General features: G+C 43.1%; 1 protein-coding gene across 1 annotated transcript in view; it reads right to left on the bottom strand.

Annotated features, from left to right (window-relative positions):
- The window catches only part of gpc3 (glypican 3), a 112,400-nt gene that overhangs the window by 7,519 nt on the left and 82,978 nt on the right, over positions 1-21,903 (bottom strand). Inside the window, exon 7 of the mRNA XM_063875986.1 lies at positions 7,390-7,576. Within this exon, the coding sequence (XP_063732056.1) occupies positions 7,390-7,576 (187 nt within the window). The remainder of the gene's footprint in view (positions 1-7,389; positions 7,577-21,903) is intronic.

The raw sequence follows: 21,903 nt of genomic DNA, 5'->3' as shown, positions 1-21,903 counted from the left end.
GGCAGATAAAGCGTGAGTCGGAGGCAGAGAGGCAGGAGTGGCAGTGCACGGGTTAGGAGCTGAGCTGATGACCGGTGAGTCGGCGTTCGAGTGTGGCCTGGGGGACGTCCTGGTCAGGGAGCCTCTAAGGAACGCATTCTTCGGATGCTATCTTTATCTTCTAATAATGAGGGAAGCTGACATCCCACACATATCTGTTTACATTCTCCTCCTGGATCCAGCAGTCAGTCCGGTTCAGGGAATGTGGCTGGCAGATTGAGACGCGTGTTTGTTGTGCAAATGTCCCAGCCGACAAACAGCCAGAATTCTCCCTACATTCCTGTCAAGGCGAGGCGGACTAGAAGCCAAAGAGTGACAATTTGGCTGTACACATGGAGAGCTCCTGTTGAGCACTTTCACTGTCTATCTGAGCCCTTTTTAGTGGTTGGCCTGTGGTTTTCCTCACAGTCTATCAGCAGGACTCCAGCGATGTGCACTGCGTCGTTGTGTTACTTTCAAGAATGGGCTGGAAAAACATAGTGGGAGCCGGCCACGGGGAGAAAATGACGGATTCAGGGAGAATTTAGGAGCCGTAGGTGAACACGTAGAATGGGCCAGGGCTTTTAAAGACATTCCCACAAAATGGCTGCTGTGTGTCACTGTAGCGGCGAGCGGCGGAGCAACGGACCTCGAGAATGGTCCCGCTGTGTGGAGAGTGTTTGTAGACTGTGGCTGAGCTGATGGACATGACCCAGGAACGGGCCTGGAATCAATTTAGTGTGTCCAAAAAGTGCCTGTGAATGTAAATAAAGCTCTTGAGCAAACAAACGCTTTTCCAAGAGGCACACACAAACACAGAAAAATGCATAGGCCTACAAAATGAATAAACCCCCCCCCCCCGGGTAGATGATGAGAGCCCAGTGGGCTCTGTGCGCTTGTATCCACAGAAATTAAAACCAGAGCTCTTCTTCCTGCGTTCTGGCTAATCTTAAGGGTTTTATCCCTGGATTGATTTGAGAAAGCTCCATGGCGGAAGACCAACAAGGGCCCAAAAAGAGGGTAACTTCATCCTCATGTTCCTCTCCTCCCTTTTTTCCCCTTTCCTCGCCCATCTTCCCCTCCGCTGCCACAGCTTCCAGGCCCATAACTAGGGACACACAGGGCCTTGTGGCTGGCTCCGGGAAGAACGAGAGTGAGAGACTGCAGCTCTTACTAGCCAAGCCTGTTGACACAGATGGTGGCAAGCTTCATTATTTTTGTGAGGGGCGTGGAGGAGTCGGGGAAGGAGGAGGATTGGATGAATTTACAGAGGTTGTTTATAAGCTCAAGCAGAGAAGGAAGTAGAGAACATTTGGTCAGAACACGTATGTGTGTTACACATTATCCGGCTCTCCACCGGCACCAACCGTCAACCTTTCAACACCTCCTCTAGCCAACGGTTTTTACATTTTCATCAATTTTAAGACCTCTCCAAATATAATATATATGCACTCTGGAAAGAAGTCATTACTTTAAGTTCATCGTTCATCGTCTAAAGAATAAATTGATTTCTGTTGGCTAAAGAATGTACATTTTGTCAGCAAAGGATGAGAGCATTTTTTTCCCAAATCTCTTTATGAAGTGAGTGATTTTGATTTGCAGTACGGCGGCAGATCGCCTTCTACTGAGCAACAACATCTGCTCGTTTTATCTTTACCTCCTTCATTTCTCTGGAAAATAAATAAATCATAATTATGCTGTTTCACTTGTGCGAAAACGTACTTGGTAAAATCTGAATGTTTTTGTCGTTGCCAAAGCTTTCCATTATTGGAAGCATTTAAAAGAGTTTGATTTATAAGTTTCGCTTATGGTTAGTCATTTTCATTGGCGTAACATAACAAAACCCAGAGTCTACAAAACCTCTCTGTGGGGCTGTACTCAGTGGTGAAAATCATAATAAAAGTGGACTCAATCATGTTCACTTTTCAGTGTTGAATAGTAGATTTACATTACTTTTGCTTAGTGATTCAAGTAGTTAAATTATCTTTTTGCTATTTTGTTTTGTATAGTTAACTGCTGAAGATGCCAACAACAACAATTGAGGCCATAAAAAGAAATGTAACCATTGCTTCTCTACTGTGATTAACTGCTTTTATTCTGATCTTACAAAAGGCATGCTAATTGTTCAGCAATGAAGGTTCAGCTTTTATTTTTCTCATACTGCCTGTGTTGCAGCACCTCTTTTCACCCTCTGACTGAAACCAGAGCCCAGTCTGCTCTGATTGGTAAGCTTGCTGGCTCTGTTGTGATTAGTCAACCGCTTAGAAATGTCCTGGCCCTTAGCCTGTCTCATACAATATGTTGGGGCGCGAGCCAATTGAAGCCTGAATGTTACGTAGTGATGCTATTATGTTACGGAAGCAAACAAAGGATTCCAATTGACACGTTTCAGGCAGGGGGGGAGTGTGTGGGAGAGAAACTCCCCTCGAGGTAACTTTGGGATTTTAGCTTATGCAGACCATTCACATGCACAAAAACCTATATAGCAAACTACAGGAAAGGAACTTTTTGTGGTTTAGATTCAACAAATCAAATGTTTCAAAACTGAACGTAATATAAAAGCTCCAGAAAGTAACCCCAGGTCTAAAAAGATATGTATTTCTTTCAAAACTATGTAACTTCCAAAACACTTTCCCTTTTATTAACTCCACAAGGAATAGGTGATATTTATGGTTCTGTTAATCTGTTTGTCAATAGGATTAAGCGAAAACTACTTGCAATTTTTTTACGAGACTTGGTGGTAGGCAGTAGCATGGGCAGCGGAGGAACCCAACCCATTACGGAGTGAATCTGGATTGCTTGGCGGATATACACATTATTTAGTCCTGATTGAGGTAGACCTCAAACAGTGATACATTGGTTAAGTCTGCATGTTTTTGTGGCTCTGTCAAAATGCTCTCATCCGGTCCTGCTTGCCGTTGAAAACCACAGAGGACTCAGGCCATGTGGGCACCCAGATTCCTCCTCTACCGAAACACCTGCTCTCCTCTTCACACATCTGCATGGCCCGTCTCCTTCAGTCTCACGCTAGCCTGTGGGACGCGGGCCCTCTACCTGGCAACCACATGTGGACAGCTCCAAAACACGAGGCACATTCATGAGTGCGGTAGTTCAAATAATCAGCTTTATGAAACTATATGGAGCTTAAAGACGGAGGAAATAGTTTACATGGTGGATGCACCCAGAGCTGCCAGAACTAATGTCAACAGTGTCTGGATTATGGCTTTTTTGATGAAGACATGTGGCAAACACTACCGCGGAGGACCGGTGCCGTTTGACTCACCTATCAGGTGCCGGGGGTCAGGAGGTCACAGCTGGGGTTAATTAACATACCAGCTTGTCGTATTGGCAGCACGTACGGCTGTCCATTGCACCCACAGAGAGAGTAAAGAATGTTTAGGTTTCCCAGTGTATCAAGCTTAAGACTTATCAAAGGTGTTTTTGTCTCTTCCTGTACTCCCCACATTCTTTCGTCGCCTTCTTCTTTCTTTTTACTCGCTCCTTTGTTCCAACCACAAAATTTGTAGCAGACCTGAAAGGTGAGCCCAGCCGAGGCTCTCATCGTAAGCCGCGTGTTTCACATTACAGGAATATTTCCACTTTGTATTTAGCTAACCCCCGGCGCTGATAAAATGCTCAGGAGGCTTCAGAAAGTACAGCCTTCCTTCGGGGTGCTTACAGTGACCGAATGTCTGAGTGCAGGAACATAACAAGAGGCCTATTCAGGCGGCTCCTGCTGAGCATGGCGAGGTGCAGCACACAGCGGTGGGCCCTGCTCAGTCCAGCTCAGCAAGAAAATACACAAGGCTCGGCTCTGCGCTGCTGGGCCGTGGCAGAGCCCACCAACTGTTGGCTTTCAGACTGCTGAATGTTTCCAAGGTGCATGAAAAACCCATTTTAACTTATTTAGTCTAGCAGTTAGCATTGGACTCCTAAATAGCCGTCTTTGTAAGTGGTTTATAACTCAGTGGTCAACTCTGTAATAGAAAAATGTTTTAGTTGATTATTCCCACGTTTTCTGAATCTGAATGGTTTTGTTTCAAACCACGGGATATTACCTTGAGAAAAATGGAATGATTTATTTCTCTGTGTTGCAACTTATAAAACTTCAAAAGCTGGAACAGTGGGAGCAAATAAAACTCACTGGGAGGTTTTTACCTTCATACTTGTAAAATGTTAAGACTTTACATAGCAAATTACTCAGTATCCTGAGAATATTGCTGAACAAATTTGAAGTGACAGTGGACAGTAAAGAGAGGGGTGAAGAGAGGCTTTGAGCAGGTTTTATGGAGGTGCTTTGTTTCCTGCTGAGACCAGGTGTGCATGAAAGCACAGAAACAGGTGAGCCCTCATCATGAGTGAAAGACGGTCATACGGTATCACCAAATACAGGATAAGAAAAGAAAAAATACACACACACACACACACACACACACACACACACGTTTCTGTATGTGTATTGATGTACACAATTTAAGACTGTAGTGGCAAACCAAAACATTTCCTAGGACGTTCTTCGCCTGAATGAAACAGGTATTTTCTGACAATGTAATATGTTACTATATTAGTTTTGAGTGATTAAAGGGGTCCTATTATGCTCTTTGGGTTTTCTCTTCCCTGTAATCTGGTTTTTGTGCATGTAAATGGTCTGCAAAAGCTAAAGCACAAACATTTCTCGATTGGATTCCTTTGTTTTATTGCGTATTATAATGACATCACTATGTAACACTCGTGCTCCTATTGGTTAGCGCTCCAAAGTTGTACATGTAAGGCCAAGGGGCGGGACATCTCTGAGGGTTTGACTAATCACAACAAAGGAAGCCAGCTAACCAATCAGAGCAGATTGGGCTCTGGTGCTGCTGAAAATAAAGACGTCAAAAAATCAAAGCTTGTAAACAGTTGAAGCACAAAATGAAAATGAGTATAATAGGGCCCCTTTAATAAAAACCTTACTTACTTACTGCTGAAAATGTGTGCTATAACACACCAAAGGTGGAGTAAAAAGTAAGACTGTGACTTTTGAAAAATAAAACAATCCCTTGTCCAATTCAAAGGAATGTTGATGCTAAAAGTAGCATTGGTGGCTAATGTTTAATAACTTCAGGCAGATATTACTGTCCAAATAACATTGCTCGGATGACTGTATGAGTCTTTACGACTTGTGTTACTGTCACCTAAGATTTATCATCTAAAATATATGATAAATGACACTAACAACAGAAAGCTTTTCTCATATTGTGAGTGGTTAGCTCATTGCGTCCCTACGACGAAATGCATGGATTTTCACTAACCCTTTCTATTTAAAACACACTTTTTTTTTCACGCTTAAGCAGGCATTTTGTCACAGTGAGTAGAGGAGGGGTCTTGTGAGAGTTGTAAACAGATGTTTTGATTTGGTTTTGCTGTTAAGCATAGCCCCCATTTACTTCAGTTCATCAAGAACGTTCTCTGTTTTTTGTTTCTTTTTCACAGTTGAAGCAAGAAATACAAATAATAATTTTGCGGGGGAATTATTCCTTTAACAATGTGCATATACTGTATAAAGAAACTAACAACCAATAAGGAAATCACCTGACCATGTCTTAACAGCTTGTATGTTCCCCTATCACATCTGTGAGGTTATAATTGATTATAGCTGGTGTGAAGGAATACTACAGACATCCTATCACCCAAAATAAAGAGCTGCTGCCTCAAATGATTTGGTAATTAAAGCGTATCAACATTGTATTCATGTGACTTGATTTGATTGACCAATTAAATGAACTTACAGCAGAGAGGTCAGTGAGTGAGGTCTGTCTGGTGTGAGAGCTGAAACCAGTCCAGTGCCTGTCAGTAAGTCTGTCTTTAGTGGGGGTGAGGGTGGTGTATGGGGGGGGGGGGGTCCCTGTCCTGGAATAGCTCCCCTGGCCTGGAATGCTCTGGGGAATGTGCAGTGCATGGTTTGATGGGTCAGGAGTGGAAGTGTGTGTGTGTGTGTGTGTGTGTGTGTGTGTGTGTGTGTGTGTGTGTGTGTGTGTGTGTGTGTGTGTGTGTGTGTGTGTGTGTGTGTGTGTGTGTGTGTGTGTGTTTGTGTGTGTGTGTGTGTGCAGCATCATTGATCAGGAGTTTATGGAATCTGTGTGGAAAATGAGCGTGGACAGATCAATCATTACACACGTTTAGGAAACATCCTCTGTGTGCTCAGCAGGTTGACAGCCTGGCAGTCTGGGGGGGTCTCCACCCTGCCTCTGTTCTGTCTGCACCTTGTTGTTGTGGCTCCTGTCACCTTACCCCCCCCCCACCGCCTCTTGTGTGTATGTGTGTCGCTCCACTCCAGGCTTTGTGAAACCAGATCTGCCTCGTCCATCTCGGAGCAGCAGAGCACAGACAGGCGGCCCATTAGGGCTCATGCTCTGCGGGTTGACCTTTGAACCGCCCTGGTCCCCTGTTTGACCAAAATGGTTCAAGCGGCCGTGCTAGGTCAGCGTTTTTCTGGGTCATCACAGGCTATCAGCGGCTATCTGTGTATCTGCCAATCAGCAGGGAATCTCCAAGGTCTGCAAACATCACTGGCTCATGTACAAACAGGCAGATATGTGCCTCACACACACAGTAAAGATGGACTTTCAAGGGTGCTCCCACTGTGTCAGCCTTCAGACAGTGTGCTGACTGAGTTTCAGAGCAGGACTGTATGAATCCGGCTAACAGGAGCGTGTAAGAGAGGGCATCGGACTCTCACGGCCCGGCCTGCTGGAAGCGATGGCCTCTGCAGGATTCCTGCGTTAACCCCCGGGTTCCTGCTCTTGCTCCCTGCCCGGCAAACCCAAATCTCTGCCACAACATCCCCAACAAGAAGACTACTCCCTCTGCCGTGTTTGCTCAGCTGCGCTGGCTTTGTGTCGGTGTATCGAAACCCCCTTGTTCCTGCTCCCTTTGCTGTTTTCTCCCTCGTCTTCTGTTTGGTTTCTTTTCTTTCGGCGGTGTGTAGCTTCATTTGTTCTTTGTTTGCCTTTGGGAGAACGCATCTGACGTTTCCAGGGGATTGACAGCGGGGAGGTCGGGAGGTTGAGGTCAGGCGGCTACCTGAGGAAGTCTCACGTCTTGTGCCACATAGTGTCACAGGGGTGTCAACATGTACAGTAGTCGTGTAAACACCTCTTTGCTGTGCCCACCCTCTCTGTCTCACTGCAGCTACCCATGCACTTACAGGGTTTCAAAATAAAAGGCTCCACTTTGGTTAGCAGGCGTAATAACTTAATAGCTTGTGCAAAAGATTTTAGCAAAGCCTGTCTCATAAATGCAATTTGAGTTTATTTATGTGGATGCAGCAACTCATTTCAAACCACTAAAGGGGCAGTTAAAGTCAATTTTCAAATAAAGTTTGGCTCTAACCTGCAAAGATGCGTAACCGCTTGCGTCTCGGTGGAGGCCCCAGGCCTGACACCCCAGTGCACTCGTCCTCATCGTCACAGTCACCGCTCTCGAATCCCTCTTCCCCCTCGTCGCTCCACCCGTCCGCTCCACTTACCCGCGACCGGGCTCTCCAGCGCTTCTCGGATACCGTCACCAGCCGCAGCAGCTGTGGGACAAACAGGAAGAGGGTTAAAGGTAATGACGTTAAAAAGCACCCAGCCCTCATCCACTTCATGAATCATTCTGTGGTCGGAATGTGCTGGTGCATTAATGGTTTAACAATGCCGTTAAAATAAATAAGGGGTGTCTGTTGATCCCAGGATGTACCGTGTGGTTAGAACAGCATGGGGGGAATTCCTGACAAAATCTTGGTGAGATCTGAAAGTGTTAGTATTTGACGAACGCTAATTATATCACCAGGCAGGAAAACAATTTTGCTATCGGTGCCAGTTTTGTTATTTCTGTCCAAACGTGATTCATTCAAAGAGTTGTGGCTGTCTCTCCATATAATTCACTGGTAGGAAAGAAACTAGTGGGCTAAACAAACTGGTGCGATTGTGTTGTTACTGGCAAACATTATTGTCTTGAGTGGTTGTCTCAGGGCAACAGAGACATAATAACAGCACATAACACACTCTGTCCAAGTGGACATCAAGGCCTTGAGACAAAGTCCTGCAAAGGTCCAGTGTTGTGAACCTGCACCCACAAAATTCAGTACTGAAACCCACCTGTTAGTAGCAATTATACCCAAGTCAAATCTATGCCTGGAAGTATTAAAAGATCCGACCAAACCCATGATTAAACAACATTGGCTGCTACACATTGACTTAGTTAGAAGTTTTTATTTTTTATCCTAGTTTGAGATGGGTCTGCTGTTCTTCAATCACAAAACTCCCCTAAAAATAATTGTTTGATTGGGATGTCTTTTCTGCTGATTTCTATAAAAATAATCCACAAATGTTTGTTCTAATCTATTTAACCTTGAGGGGCCATATTCTTTTTTGTTTTTTGCCTTTACTGTGACATGTCTCCATGCTTTAATGTTGAAAAAGGTCTTTATTTTTCTCATACTGCCTGTGCTAAAACCTCTCTTTTCACCCTCTGTCTGAAACCAGAGTCCAGTCTGGAAGGAACTTTGGGATTTTGCAGACCATTTACATGCATAAAAACGTATAGAACACTACAGGGAAGGGAAAACCCCCCCAAAAAGCACAAAAGGGCCTCTTCAATGTTTGCCCAGTTTACAACTTTTTTTGTTGCGGGTAACTCTGCGTAGAGTGCTAGAATCAGGGAGCATGATGAAAGAAGTGAAACAGAAAATATGTTGATGTTTTTAATATTCTGACTAATACTCTTAACTATAGGCTAAATTAAACATCTTAAACATCTTTCTGAAGTATGACACGGCCAATATTAAAGCATACAAAGTGGCAGACAAAAGGACAAAATGTAAATCAACCCACAGATTAACTCTGATATTATTAAAAAAGAGGGCTAAAACAACATCCAAGTCAAACTCTTCCACAAACAAAATTGAAATTATTTGCAACTAAATCTTATTCCAGTTTGGCCCCGGGGCTGTAAAAGCAGATGTTGTTCAACTCTGATATTTTTTCCCACGCCGATTACAGAAGCTCATCATTTGTTTGTGCAAAACATACCAGAAGTGTTTATTGAAAACTGCGGTAAAGTAATCAGCTCATAAATAATACAGAAATGTCCAAGAGCTGTAAAGTTATAGATAATATCTGAATTCCTTTTGACCAAAATGTAAAAGGAGGGTAAGAAGCAAACTTTATAAACCTAATTACTAAGAAAACAAACTTAAAACACGACATTCGCATCCTATTTGTTCCGTAGCAGAAAGAAAACACGATCCTGTCTTGTATCCATGGTTGAGAAACATGTGAGCCAGCTTGGAGACAACCTACATGGCCGCTCTCTGACCATCTTTCAGGCTCTACAACATCGCACATGATTGAGAGCCCTGCCAAGGTAACAGATGTGCTAAATTCCAGCCGCCTGCCCTCTAAGCTTCCTTTCATCTAACCGCCATCCCTCCTCCGTTGTTTTTTATTGATTTCCTTCCTTCTGCATAAGTCAGCATGCATTTTTTGTTGTTGTTTTACTTGTTTTGGCTGGCTATGGGAGAAAATTGACTTCATATGGGCCTTGTCTCAAGTCAGCTGCAACGTCTGCCTGTGTGTTTGTGCGAGACGGAAAATAAAAAACCTGGACTAATCACAGAATTACGTCATTTCAAAAGATAAACAACCCTGTGTCCTTCCCCCGCATATACAAACCAGTGGATCCAAGTTTTACAAGTGACATAAACTCCAAAGTTTGGAGAGGAAACAAACATCACCTTGTTCCCAGCATTGCTGCTCGACAAACCTCCATTCATTTCTCAACATTGGGGCCATACACGCACGATGACCACAACATTCTCTAAAAGCCAGGTCACTTAGTCCGAGGGATAGACAAACAGGGAGTCTAAGACAGGACGGTGCATCCATAGGAACATTTTGACTTCTGTTTGAGGCTGCAGAGCAAAGCGCCACCTGTTGACAGAGCGGAGACCTCAGATGTCGCATTAAAACCCGTCCAATGTACAAACCCTCCACGGGATGAATGGGGGTTTAATGTACTTGGATGTTTTGTTACAGACAGAACCATGTTTGCCTGCGTTTGAGTCCTTCATAGATTTACTGAGGTCTTGAAATTCCTTCTCGTGGTCTGTATCCTGGCAACACAGTTGGACTTTGGTAAGGGGAGGGGCACCTCACAAACCAATTAAAAAGGCACACAAACACTTCTAAAGCAGGGACAGAAAGATGTGGTTCTGGGTATTTTAGAACAAAACCTAAAAAAAGGTATGAGGAGTGAGGGGGGAAACACGGAGAGCAACTGTCGCGTCCCTGTTTAGAGCTCGGTGTGTGAACACTGCCATGTGTAAGTCACCACCTGCCAGCAAACACAGCGACTCCCTTCAACACATAAACAGACATGATATCCTCTGAGTCACTGTTTACTGATGTTAGAAAACACAACTCTACAGCCATGCTAGCACCTCTGTGAGGCTGAAATCAGCATGCTAACATGTTCATGTTTAGTAGGTTTAATGTTTTCCAGTGATTACCGTCTTAAGTTAGCATTTCAGCATCTAACATATTTTTGGGGTAAAAGTGGTATTTAAAATTCAAACTAAGCCATGTTGATGTAGCTACAAAAGAAAGTCTCTGGATAGCCAAAGTTTTCACAATTTATTCTGAAGGAAACACAAATGGCTGTACCAAATTTCATGGCAATCCATGTGATAGCTGCTGAGATATTTCATACTGAAGCTAAATGCAATGGCCGACCAACAGACCAACACTGCCAGGCCTAGAGCCAAAAAGCACAACAGGATCTGAGAGTTTTACATTTAAGATACAAGATCCAGTTCCAGACGCACATGTGAAGGAAGTAGGAACAAGAACACACAAGCTATAAATAACAGCAGATGATCAGCAGATGAAAAATAAGACAAAAAAAAAGAACTTGGCTGCGTAATCATAGCTGTGGTCTCAATGAGCCATAGCTGCAAGCCGTGCCCTGCTTCGCATAGCGGGGGGGGGGGGGGGGGGGTTAGTGTGCCTCCCTCCAAGCCTCTGTGGCACAGCGCTGTGGCTTCTGCCCACTGGCTGACTGCCTCTGCCACGGCTGCGGTGGCGGGGAGGGGTGGGATGTATGTTTGTGTCGAAAGTGATGCTGCGCTTTTGGCATGGCTGAGCCGCGGTGTGATCCGGCAAGAGCCTCCAGATTTACCACAAGATAGATAGAATCGGAGGATGAAGCCCTCTTTATAAGTCACAAACATGCACACAGCAGAGCACACACAGTGAAATTGGTCCTCTGCATTTAACCCATCCTTGTACTAGGAGCAGTGGGCAGCTATTGTGCAGCGCCTGGGGAAGAGGGAGAAAACTCAAGTTGCTCTGGGCTGGAATCTTCTGCAATTAAAAAGAAAAAGAAACCCAAGCAAAAGGAAGCAGGGAGGAAACAAATAAAAAGAGAAATTTTGGGGGAGAAATGCGCAGTATGTTTTCCATTAGGAGAGGAAATCGGCACTCCTGCTTTGCCCGTCTCTCTTCTGTTCTGTTTTCGAGAGTTGCATTGGGTCCAGTCAGTTGGATGAACAGAACATGTAATCAGGACTGCAATAGGCATCCCGAAGCCAAAGAGTTCACATCCCTTGAACACAAAAGCGCAAGTCACACTAAGGAAACACGGGCTGAAAAGCTGCATACAAAGCCCAAACATGTGGCCGATTGCTCAATGCAGGCCAGCCCAGACAGAGACACAGAAACCGCAAGTCTGTCACTGCCACCCACACATGACATGAACTCAACACAGGGTCACTGTTCGACACAACAGCTGCGACCGGGCCTGGCCACTGGTTGACCCGCGCCAATAGAAATCAACCTGCGCTCTTTGACCATCAGCTGTGCTCTTAAAGAGGAGCTTGAACCAAGATCCTGGTTTAAGTTTGACCACAACATCACAGGACAAAAGGATAAACAAATAATGTAGTATTAATGTCATAACTGCTGAAGGGAATGAGTGATGTTGGGAGTGAAACAGGGAGAGGATGAGTAATGAAGACTGAAGAGAAAGGGGTCTTCTTGTCAGTGTGTGTGATTGGGATCAGGCCCTGTGTTATGTCCTCCTCTCACAGGACTTGTCTGGACAAGACGCCCGTGACTCGGCCCAGACGGAATCTGCAGCCGTGAATGTTTCTTTTAATGCTTCAGCACATCTTGTCTAAAATCTCATCTACAACACTACTGGCTTAGGATCCCAAACAGAGCACTTCTTGCCATATGTTCATAGCAAAAGCCAGCCTCAAATGTTGATGGTTTCTGTCATTGCTCGGAGCTGATCATCACACACTGTTTTTGAGTATAACATAGTGATGAAAACTGACAAGACGTTTGGGGTCTTAAAGCTGTTATTTATGCACATTTGACATACTAACAACTGGTCCAAGTGTAATGTGATATGCATGATGTCTAATGTAATATGGTTCATATTCAGTTAGAATCCCACAGGAAGTTATCAAAACTTGTACTTGCATGTTCCCATTCAAATGTACTCCAAGTTTTATGTGAATTTAAAAAAAAATGGCAATAAAGTTAAAGATAAAAACAATGCAAATCAATGTGTTTTTCAATACACCGTCTTTATGCAGTTATTAGGAGTTGTTTCATCATGATAAGCAGGAGGTGGAGCAGTTCTCCGGTCGAAAACCATCATACCATTGCAGAAGAATAGGGCGCTCCAAAGATTACACTATTTGAAAAGCAGTTCAAAAACAATGGGAAATAGTCCATGTAAAGATACTTTGAAGATTCTTTTTTTTTAACGTATTAATGTGTGTAAGGATACATCAGATCCCTGTGGAGTGAAGAGTAGAATATTTTAATCTGACGCCAATTTTGTCTCTTCAGCAGAGCAGATGCTTCAGAGGACTTTAAAGTGTTATGCTTAATTTATGTAACTTATTGACTGTTTCTAATTGCACTTTGTCACATTTGGCTTTTAAGGATTCCCAGTTATCCACCAAACCTAAATTTAACAGTTTAGCAATGCTTTTTCTGCCAAAGCTTTGGTGTTTCCAGTTTTTTTCTGAGCAAATTGAAGTTGTGCATAAAAACTGGTATGTCTTTCAGCTATTTGTTTTTGGTTTTATTACCCTCACCTTTACTGTTATAGTTCACTCTCACCGCTCATCGTTCCTGTGGAAAGCAGCTGTTTTCAGCAAAAAAAAAAGCTCTAAAAGCTCAGTTTGCTGAAGGGACAGCAGGTCAGAGTTCACCAGGAAGTCTGCAAACGGATCTTTACAACATACAGTTTGGGTAATGATATGACTGTTCACTTTGGTTTCTCTTTGAAACAAGTGTGGCAAACAGAGGGTTTTGATAACCTGTCTAAGCTTCTCATTGTTTGCATTTCTTGCCCCGTTAGACTTCCTTTTAGCAATTGCCATTCTCATATCACTGGTTTACTTTGCGAGTACAACCTTATCATGCCCAATAAAAAACACCTGAATTGTAATAAACTGAAGTTATCCTTTAATTTTGAAGGTACCAGAGAAACTAGTTCTTTAGTTAGAGAAGTCCTCTTGTGTCATGTGACAGGCAAACTATACAGTATATACACTTAATAAACTGCTGTGTTTTATCCTGTTGCTTTAATTTTAGGATATTCATTTGTAAGCTCCTTTAAAGCCAAACAAACTGTACAGCAGACTGTATATTTCTGAATCAGTGTAAGAGCTGTTTCCCAGGTCACTGTGTTAGACAAATTCAGCACAAGACTTTTCAACACAGACGATTCTTTCGTGATAAATGAAGGAAATTGACTTTCCTTTCACCTAATCCCCACATGTATACTGAGCTGCTGCGCATGTATCAAGTTTGTAGACGTGCTGTTTGGATGGGAGACGCAGGAGAATGAATGAGGGACACCGTGGGAGAACGGCGGACAGACGGAGGAATGACAGGAGGCACTTTCCACAAGGTGAGTCATGGAAAGTTGCTTAGCACGCTGACAGGACGACACAGTCCCACCCACTCTCATTACTCAACTTTTATTGAATCTGAAAAGTAAAAGGGGGGACCTGTGCTCTCTCATTCTTCTCTCTGTTACTTCCTTTCCCGACTTGTCTTCCTCTATCTTCCCGCGGTCGAGTATGTCACGCAACGGGAGCCCAGCCTCAGACAGTTAATGCAGACAAGATTAATTTCCTGATGTTAATTCCAGTTGGAAGAGAAAACAGAGAGGGAGGAAAAAAACAGCTCTCCAGTCGAGTGTTAAACTGGGCGTGTGTCCACTCCACCTTACTGACTAAGCCTATAAGGCTATTTCCAGATCTCTCTGGTTTGGACCGAAACCGGAATGGATGTTTATACTTTATTGGCAAGGACTTCTGGTGGATAATCTTCGAAAAGCTAATAAAAACTCTAAAACTATTAACATATACGTAAGATAGAAGATAACAAAAAATTGTTGCCAGTTCATCTTTTGTAAGAATAAACCACTCCAGATGCTTTTTCAGATGTCCTCAGTTCAAGGCATGGCCTGCACACATAGGGTTAAGCCTCGCTTAAATATATCTGGTATGACAACAATTTCCAATCTTGTTTTGAAGCTAACCAAATGAAAATCTCTACTTATGTCTGTGAATGTGCCCGATTGTCTGCATGGGGTTTAATAGTTTAAAACATCCCATTCCTGCACAGGCCACTGGTTGCTAAATCAGATTACGCCCCTCAGACAATCTCTTTTTGTCTGCTGCTCGTCTGCTTTACACGTTATCGCTGTGGTTCCCAGAGTCATGTGTTGCAAAGAGACCTCACCGTTTTCGACATTAGCAGACTGTCGCTGCACGTCCCATGATCACACCTAGTGGGAGCCGACAGATGCAAGGTTGGGTTAACGTTTAATATAATAAAAGGTGGAGTGGTTCAGTGGGCTGTGGAGCTACAAGAAGCTATTCTGGTTAGCATAGCGTGTAGCTTACAGAAACCCAAAATGGCTTGAGAGTGATGGAAAATAGCAATGTAAGATCAGAGGCCACCCCATACTGTCAAGGTATGAGTTAGAAAGATGAAAAGACGGGGAGCCTGTGAGGGAATGATAAAGCCAGGGAGCGCTAACACTTTGACAGGTCCAGAGAGGAGCCTCAACTCCGCTTTGCCCCCCAGAGCACTGCTGCCTCAAACAAAAGGCAGAGGAGGAACAGAGGAGGTCTCTGACCCTCACAGGGAGACCCTCTTATGACCTAGCAGAGACAGGAAACAGGAAGTGTGACCCCTGACCTCTTTCAGGGGGGGAGATCTGAAAACGTGACTGTGCCCAGTGACAACAAGTCCAGGATGTGCGGATCAGATCAGAGACCGCAGCAGGAAGACTCAGCTGTTCATGTCTGACAGCTCCACAAAACAAGAAGGATCAGCAGAGGAATAATATATGAGGGGGATGAAAAGCTCACACACAGTTTTTACCTGTGAGTGTGTATGTGTGTGTTGTAGTTCCTGGTTAGCGAGCTGGGTGCCTGGCATGTGCAGCAGGGTTTTTATAAGCCGGCTGCGTGATAATTACACCCAGTGGGGTGGTGGTGGTGTGGGAGCAAAGAGGGGACGTTGGGGGGGGGAACGACCCTGGCTTGGGCCTCAGGCTGATGGTGGTGGGGGAGAAGAAGGGGACAGGGAGAGGTGGAGGTATGAAGGTAAGGAGGAATGGGTGGCAGTGGTAGAAGGGATGGTTGGGCCTCATTAGCAGGCAGACTAATTGGGAGGAAAAAGGCCCTCACATGCTCGGTCTGACCTCCCAGCCAGCAGGGGAGAAAGCAAGGGTGGGAGAGGTAGAAGGGGTGGGGGTTATCGGATATATGGATTCCTAAAGTTAAGTAACCATAACTCCCCATAACTCCTCAAATCCTAAACTTACCGTGAAGTCAGAAGTCTCCGGAAAGCGAGAGGATAACATGCGTGTGTGGTGCTCTGACAGGGATACGCACACAAACGCCCCGCAGCCCCTCGGAGGTTTACACCAGGTGTCACACTTCATTTAAAGAACCCTCATGGCTGATCCCCGCACACAAATATAGCGGCATAACAGCTCTCCTTCCTCCTCTGCTTCCAGGGCAGTCGTACGGCACGCACATAAAAACTAGGAAGGCGAGAGGACGAAGGCCCTGAGGGGGTATATTAAATAACGCTTCAAAAACCCTCAGTAAATAACATCAAACAGGAGTCGGACTCTTTGACTGGAGTGAACATAATGGCCAGGTTAGCGAGTGTAAGTTTACAAAACAGCAGGCCTAGTCTGACACCCATGGTGTTCATTAGTCTGATAGTAAGCACACCCTGTAGGAAAGAAGGCCACCGTCATGAAGAGGCTAACATTTTATATCTGCTGTAATTACAATACGCACAGCGCTGCGTTTAATCAAACATTTCAAAGCCTTTTTGAAGTGTTTTGTTTCATAGCCACTTGTATGTGTCACCGCTGCATATGAGCTGGAAATGTATCTTCTGCAGCCATATTCTTAACTACGTGTGTATAAGATTAACGGCTGCACAGTAAAAACTGTCTCTGCCAAAGTGTGTGTGTGAGTTATATATTAAAGAGTGTGTTCTGTACGAGCATGCACGAGGTGTCGAGCACACGCTGCCCAGGCTCTGCTGCCTCGGAGGAAGTGAGACTGCGTGATGGAATTTGCGGCGCTCGGGATCTGGTTTATTTTCCACCCTGGATTCCTGTCCTACCTGCAGGATTTTCCCAGGTTCTGGCTTCAATTAGACTGGGAAGCTGGGGGGAGAGGAGAGGGGGATCTAGGGGGTTTAGGAGAGGCGGGGGGAGTAGGGGAGGGAAGGGCGACAGGGCTGGAGTCTGTCACACACAACTCAGCACAGCTGGGGAGATGGAAAGAAAGGCTGAGGAACAGGGAGAGATAGAGACTGATGGAAGCTTGAACATGGGAAACAGGTCCAAAAATTAAATGCTTTGGCAGGAGAAACAGAAGATGATTGTTATTCTTGAAATGACAGAGCAATTTTATCAGTATAACATGAAATAATTGTGTTTTGCCGGGAGGGATTAAATCAAATCTTAAACAAAGATGTCTTCATATGCGTGGTTTTCCAAATGAATCTCTCCAAAGAGTGTCAAGCAGCCAAGAAAAGGCTGTCAGAATAATCCCAGAAGGTCTGACCCTCCAAACGGCAAACTCATCTGACAAATGAGTGGGAAACGCTCTGTAATCAAAGACCAATCACATAATTGCTCTATTTTGCCACTAGCTCAACCATCTCCTGTGAGATTAGTCGTTCGGAGGAGAAACCCGATACTCTGGGAAGTTAAACAGATGTTCAGAAAAACAAACTCATCTCCTCAGAACAAGAACACATCGTCAAAATAATATGTTCTAATTTAGGAGCACCGCCTCCACATGTGTCTGCGAAATGAACTCTCTCGGTCAGATCTACCAAATGTACCATTTAAAGTGATGTTCTCATTAAGAAAACAGGGAGAGCTGTCATCACAGAACTATCAGAGACTTTATGTCATAGCTAAGGAAAGCTTGTAAAGCTTTAACGGCAGTGTCACTTTTAAAAAGTAATAGGTTATAAGGGTCCCTGCAAATCTAGTTACTTTACCTACAGATGTTTAAACTTGGCAAAAAAGCAATAAAATCCATAAAGCATAAACTGAAGCAACCGCACTTAAAGGGGCCCTATTCCGCTCATTTTCACATTAGTATTTTGTCTCTCTCTGCTGTGAGATGTTTCCATACTTTAATGTCCAAAAAGCTATTTATTTTTCTCATCGTCACTGTTCACCTTCTGTCTGAAATCAGAGCCCAATCTGCTCTGATTGGTTAGCTGGCCGGCGCTGTTGCGATTGGTCAAACGCTTAGAGATGGCTTCCACGTCCAATGTGTTGGAGTACAGTTGTACAGTTTAGCTTTTATTAGAAAAGCAGGATGTAATCCCTTTGTAATCACCAATATTTTGACTTAATTACATATTTAATTGTTAAGTAACAATTATGTTTATTTTATGTAACTAGTTACTGATCTCTGTGTAGCATAATGTATATACAGGGTGCAGACAGGACCTCACACAGGAATGTGCTACAAAATGTAAGCAGTCACAGAGAAGTCCGCTGTTCCTCGCAGTCCAGCGCTGTTTAAAGATTCGAGGAGCAAAAACCGACGCAGAAAAGTCATTTCTCTTCATCCATTTATAGTGCACAGTTCACTTTACACTTGGCCATGTTTCAGTTATGACATCAGCTGCTATAGGCGTGAGAAAGCGTTGTTTTATAAAGCTCAGGCGACCGGCTCTGACATATTTTTTTCTTTTTAGTGTTTAGTTTAACCTCACAGAGGCACCGAGGCAAGGGTCTCCCTGCCAGACTGTCTCTGTTTCTGCAGATTCTCCGATCAACACTGACAACGTGAGAAATGACACATTTCCGCTGCATACTTGCATTTCACAGGGCCATCGTCACGGAGCACTTTGGAGTGCAGGAATGAAACATCAGGGGGATTAAAGTTGGAAGGAAGTGGATTCTTTGGAGGGGTCCCATGTTCCACTCACTGTTAGGGAAAGTAGCCCCCTATATTTTATGACCTAGTCTCACAGGCCGCATGTGAGACTGATCCGCGGTTAGAAAACTGGGTCAGAACAAGCTGGAAGAACCATTGATTGTGCTTGCTGCTTGAGCCAAGAGCTCATTGAAATGGAAAACTTGCGCAGGATGAAAGAGTCGTAGAGGACTTGTAAAGAACAGAATGTGAGTGACCCATGTCCTGAATGTGGAGCTGAATATATAAAGGACAATAATGTTCACATTCTTCAGTCTGCAGCTGTGAACATACTGTACACCGAGCTCAGACGGCATCACGAGACTGAAATACTGCACTTTAAATCAGCATGGCACTCTCCTGGTTGACTTCCAGGAACATTACACACACTATCTCATTGTTGGCCTGCCATCATACACTCCACATATAAACAGGGCGGATGAAAGTAATTATCTGTGAGTCGCTCCTATGAGATGGTTAATTAGTCCATTTGCTTTTAGCCCAGCAACATCCAGAGCTGGTGGTCTTTCAACTGGCGGGGAGGCGGAGACCTTGTAAAAGTGCTTTTAACTAAACAACACCACTTTCTCCAGTGCCTTCAGAGGTTGTTTACAAGAGAGCAGCAAGCGCCGTGAAATACAGCAGGATAATAAAGCAAGTTAAGGGTTTGACTCTGAGATCATGCATTCACTACAGGCAGATATGTTTCTTATCAGTCTATATCGTCATTGATCTTTATGTCAGTCGGTTGGTTTACCCATTTGATTCCTTAACAAGGGTTAGATGGATTGCTATACAATTTTTGCAAGAGGTTCGTGGTTGCCTGAGGATAATCCTGAATAATTTGCTAATTCCAATTTTATGAGTTTTCAGATTCTTTAATTTAAATTATCATGATATCAAATATGTATATATCTTTGGAAGGGCTTGTAGTTTAAAAAGTATTATATATATTGTCTTTAAAACATTATTTACTTTAAACAGGCTCATAGTTCACCCGCTCTTTTCTAACAATTTACATTTTAGTTTTCTTTATAAATATCAAAATCTGTGTTTTATTTTTATTATGTGCACTAATATTAAAACACTCAACTTTCTCTTCACTTATCCTTCTCAACTGATTTCTAAATCTTTTTATATATTTATTTATTTGTTTGTTGTTTATTTTCAGTCTTTTTTCTCCTGCTAATTGATGTCAGTTGCATTGTTCTATGGGTATTCTGTGTTGAGATGGTGGAAACATGTTAAGTACATGTAAAACTTGGTCTAATTACATTGAAAATGGAATAAAAACATTTCCTGTGTGTTGTTCTTTTGCATTAGACTAAATTAGTGTAAAATATGGGATCCTTTAGTGTCACCAGCAGGTTAAAATATTTACTGATCTAGTGACATATCTCATTGTTGTAAAGAAATACAGAGGATGTGCATTCATGGTCTTCTTGTGAATAAATTGTAATTACTTTTGCGACCTATTAACATTTCAAGTTGTCCAATCTTCTTTTGTTCATGACTATCAGCTGCACTTTGAGCTTAGTAATATTACAACATGTTTGCATGCTTCCACCAAAAACTACACATTATAATTTGCTTTATGTTAGCATATTAGCATTTAGCTCGGCTGTGACTTAGAGACTCACTGTCTGTAACCCTGGTATGTCATGCTTACTTTAGCTGGGAACAACATATTTTTTCCATGTTTGAGATTTCAATATACAAATGATGGGAAAAATAACAGGACAAGCTCACAATACGATGGACATTGATACATAAACACCATAAATAAAAAACCTCAAAACTGGCCCCAGAGTTGAGTGAGCGCTCTCAGGCACAAGAGAACATTAATAATATAGCAAACTTGACAAGGGGAGTTTTTATTGCAAGACTATTGTATTATATTGCATCATCTCGCAAGGCGTTCCTGTTATTTTGTGTATCCCTCGCATAGTGATGATTTGAAGTACAAATATTTGTGTAATCGCATTTCTGCACAAATGCCTGTGAGTCCAAAAACAGTTTTACAGCACATGAAATATGCAATCAAGCACAGTCAATCTTTCGTCAGATGTTAATCCAGCCCATTGATGTGGAGATCTAAAGGGAAGTTTGAGTTTAAGCAGAAATGTGCTCGACTCCGTTTTACGGTCATCAGATATGGGATTAAAAGCTCCCATGTGAATAGTCGATCTGCATAAATATCATGTAAACAGAATCAAAGCCATATAAATGTCCACATGTACACCACATCATCAGTGGGACATGGGAGCCAATGAGGGCAAGTGTTACGTTACCGAGCGCATCTGAACACACACATGCCCAGAGAGAGTGCATGTTTCTAAGGGATTGTCTGAATAACACAATAAGCTTGGTCATTTCCCCAAACCGCATTTTCTTGCAGAATCTCATCAAAAGCCCATCAGGAACCTGATCCCCATGGTAAACAGTCTGCAGTGCAGCAGCTCTGCTCCTAATCACACGGGTACAAATGTTTGTCCCTGTCAGAGCAGGAAGTTTTGAAAGGCTTATTTCATTAGAGTGCGTATTTGTGCATGTCCTGTGTTTTTAAGATTAGCGTGTGATTCCAGTTTATTACACATAAACACACATCTACATTGGGTTTTATTTGCGTAGTTTTTGGCCCAACATGCCTATTGGTATGAAAAACATCAAACTCAATAAGTTAATGGCAGAGGCATGGGAATGTTAAAGTCAGGAGGGGCAAAGGACACGCACACAACCATATTGATTTAAAGAAAATTGACGGGTTAGCTCAATGAATTGGTACAGAAAACAAACGTCAGTGGTAAATTATTACTGTTGTGGCGTTTCAAAAACATACTAACTTTCCAGTAAGTCGTAAATAAATATATACAGTGCTCAGCGTAAATGAGTACACCCCCTTTGAAAAGTAACATTTTAAACAATATCTCAATGAACACAAAAACAATTTCTAAAATGTTGACAAGACCAAGTTTAATACAACACCTGTTTAACTTATGACATGAAAGTAAGGCTAATAATTTGACTTAGATTACACATTTTTCAGTTTTACTCAAATAAGGGCGATGCAAAAATGAGTACACCCCACAACAACAACGACTATATCTAATACTTTGTTTGGCCTCATGATTTTTAATGACAGCACCAAGTCTTCTAGGCATGGAATGAACAAGTTGGAAACATTTTGCTACATCTCTACTCTTTTTCCATTCTTCAAGAATGACCTCTTTTAGAGACTGGATGCTGGATGGAGAGTGACGCTCAACTTGTCTCTTCAGAATTCCCCATAGGTGTTCAGTTGGCTTCAGATCAGGAGACATACTTGGCCACTGAATCACTTTCACCCTGTTCTTCTC

This window comes from Eleginops maclovinus, chromosome 23 (genome assembly GCF_036324505.1).
Source record: "Eleginops maclovinus isolate JMC-PN-2008 ecotype Puerto Natales chromosome 23, JC_Emac_rtc_rv5, whole genome shotgun sequence".
NCBI lineage: Eukaryota > Metazoa > Chordata > Actinopteri > Perciformes > Eleginopidae > Eleginops > Eleginops maclovinus.
Note: the sequence above shows the minus strand (reverse complement) of the source record. Positions and strands in the feature narration are given on the sequence as shown.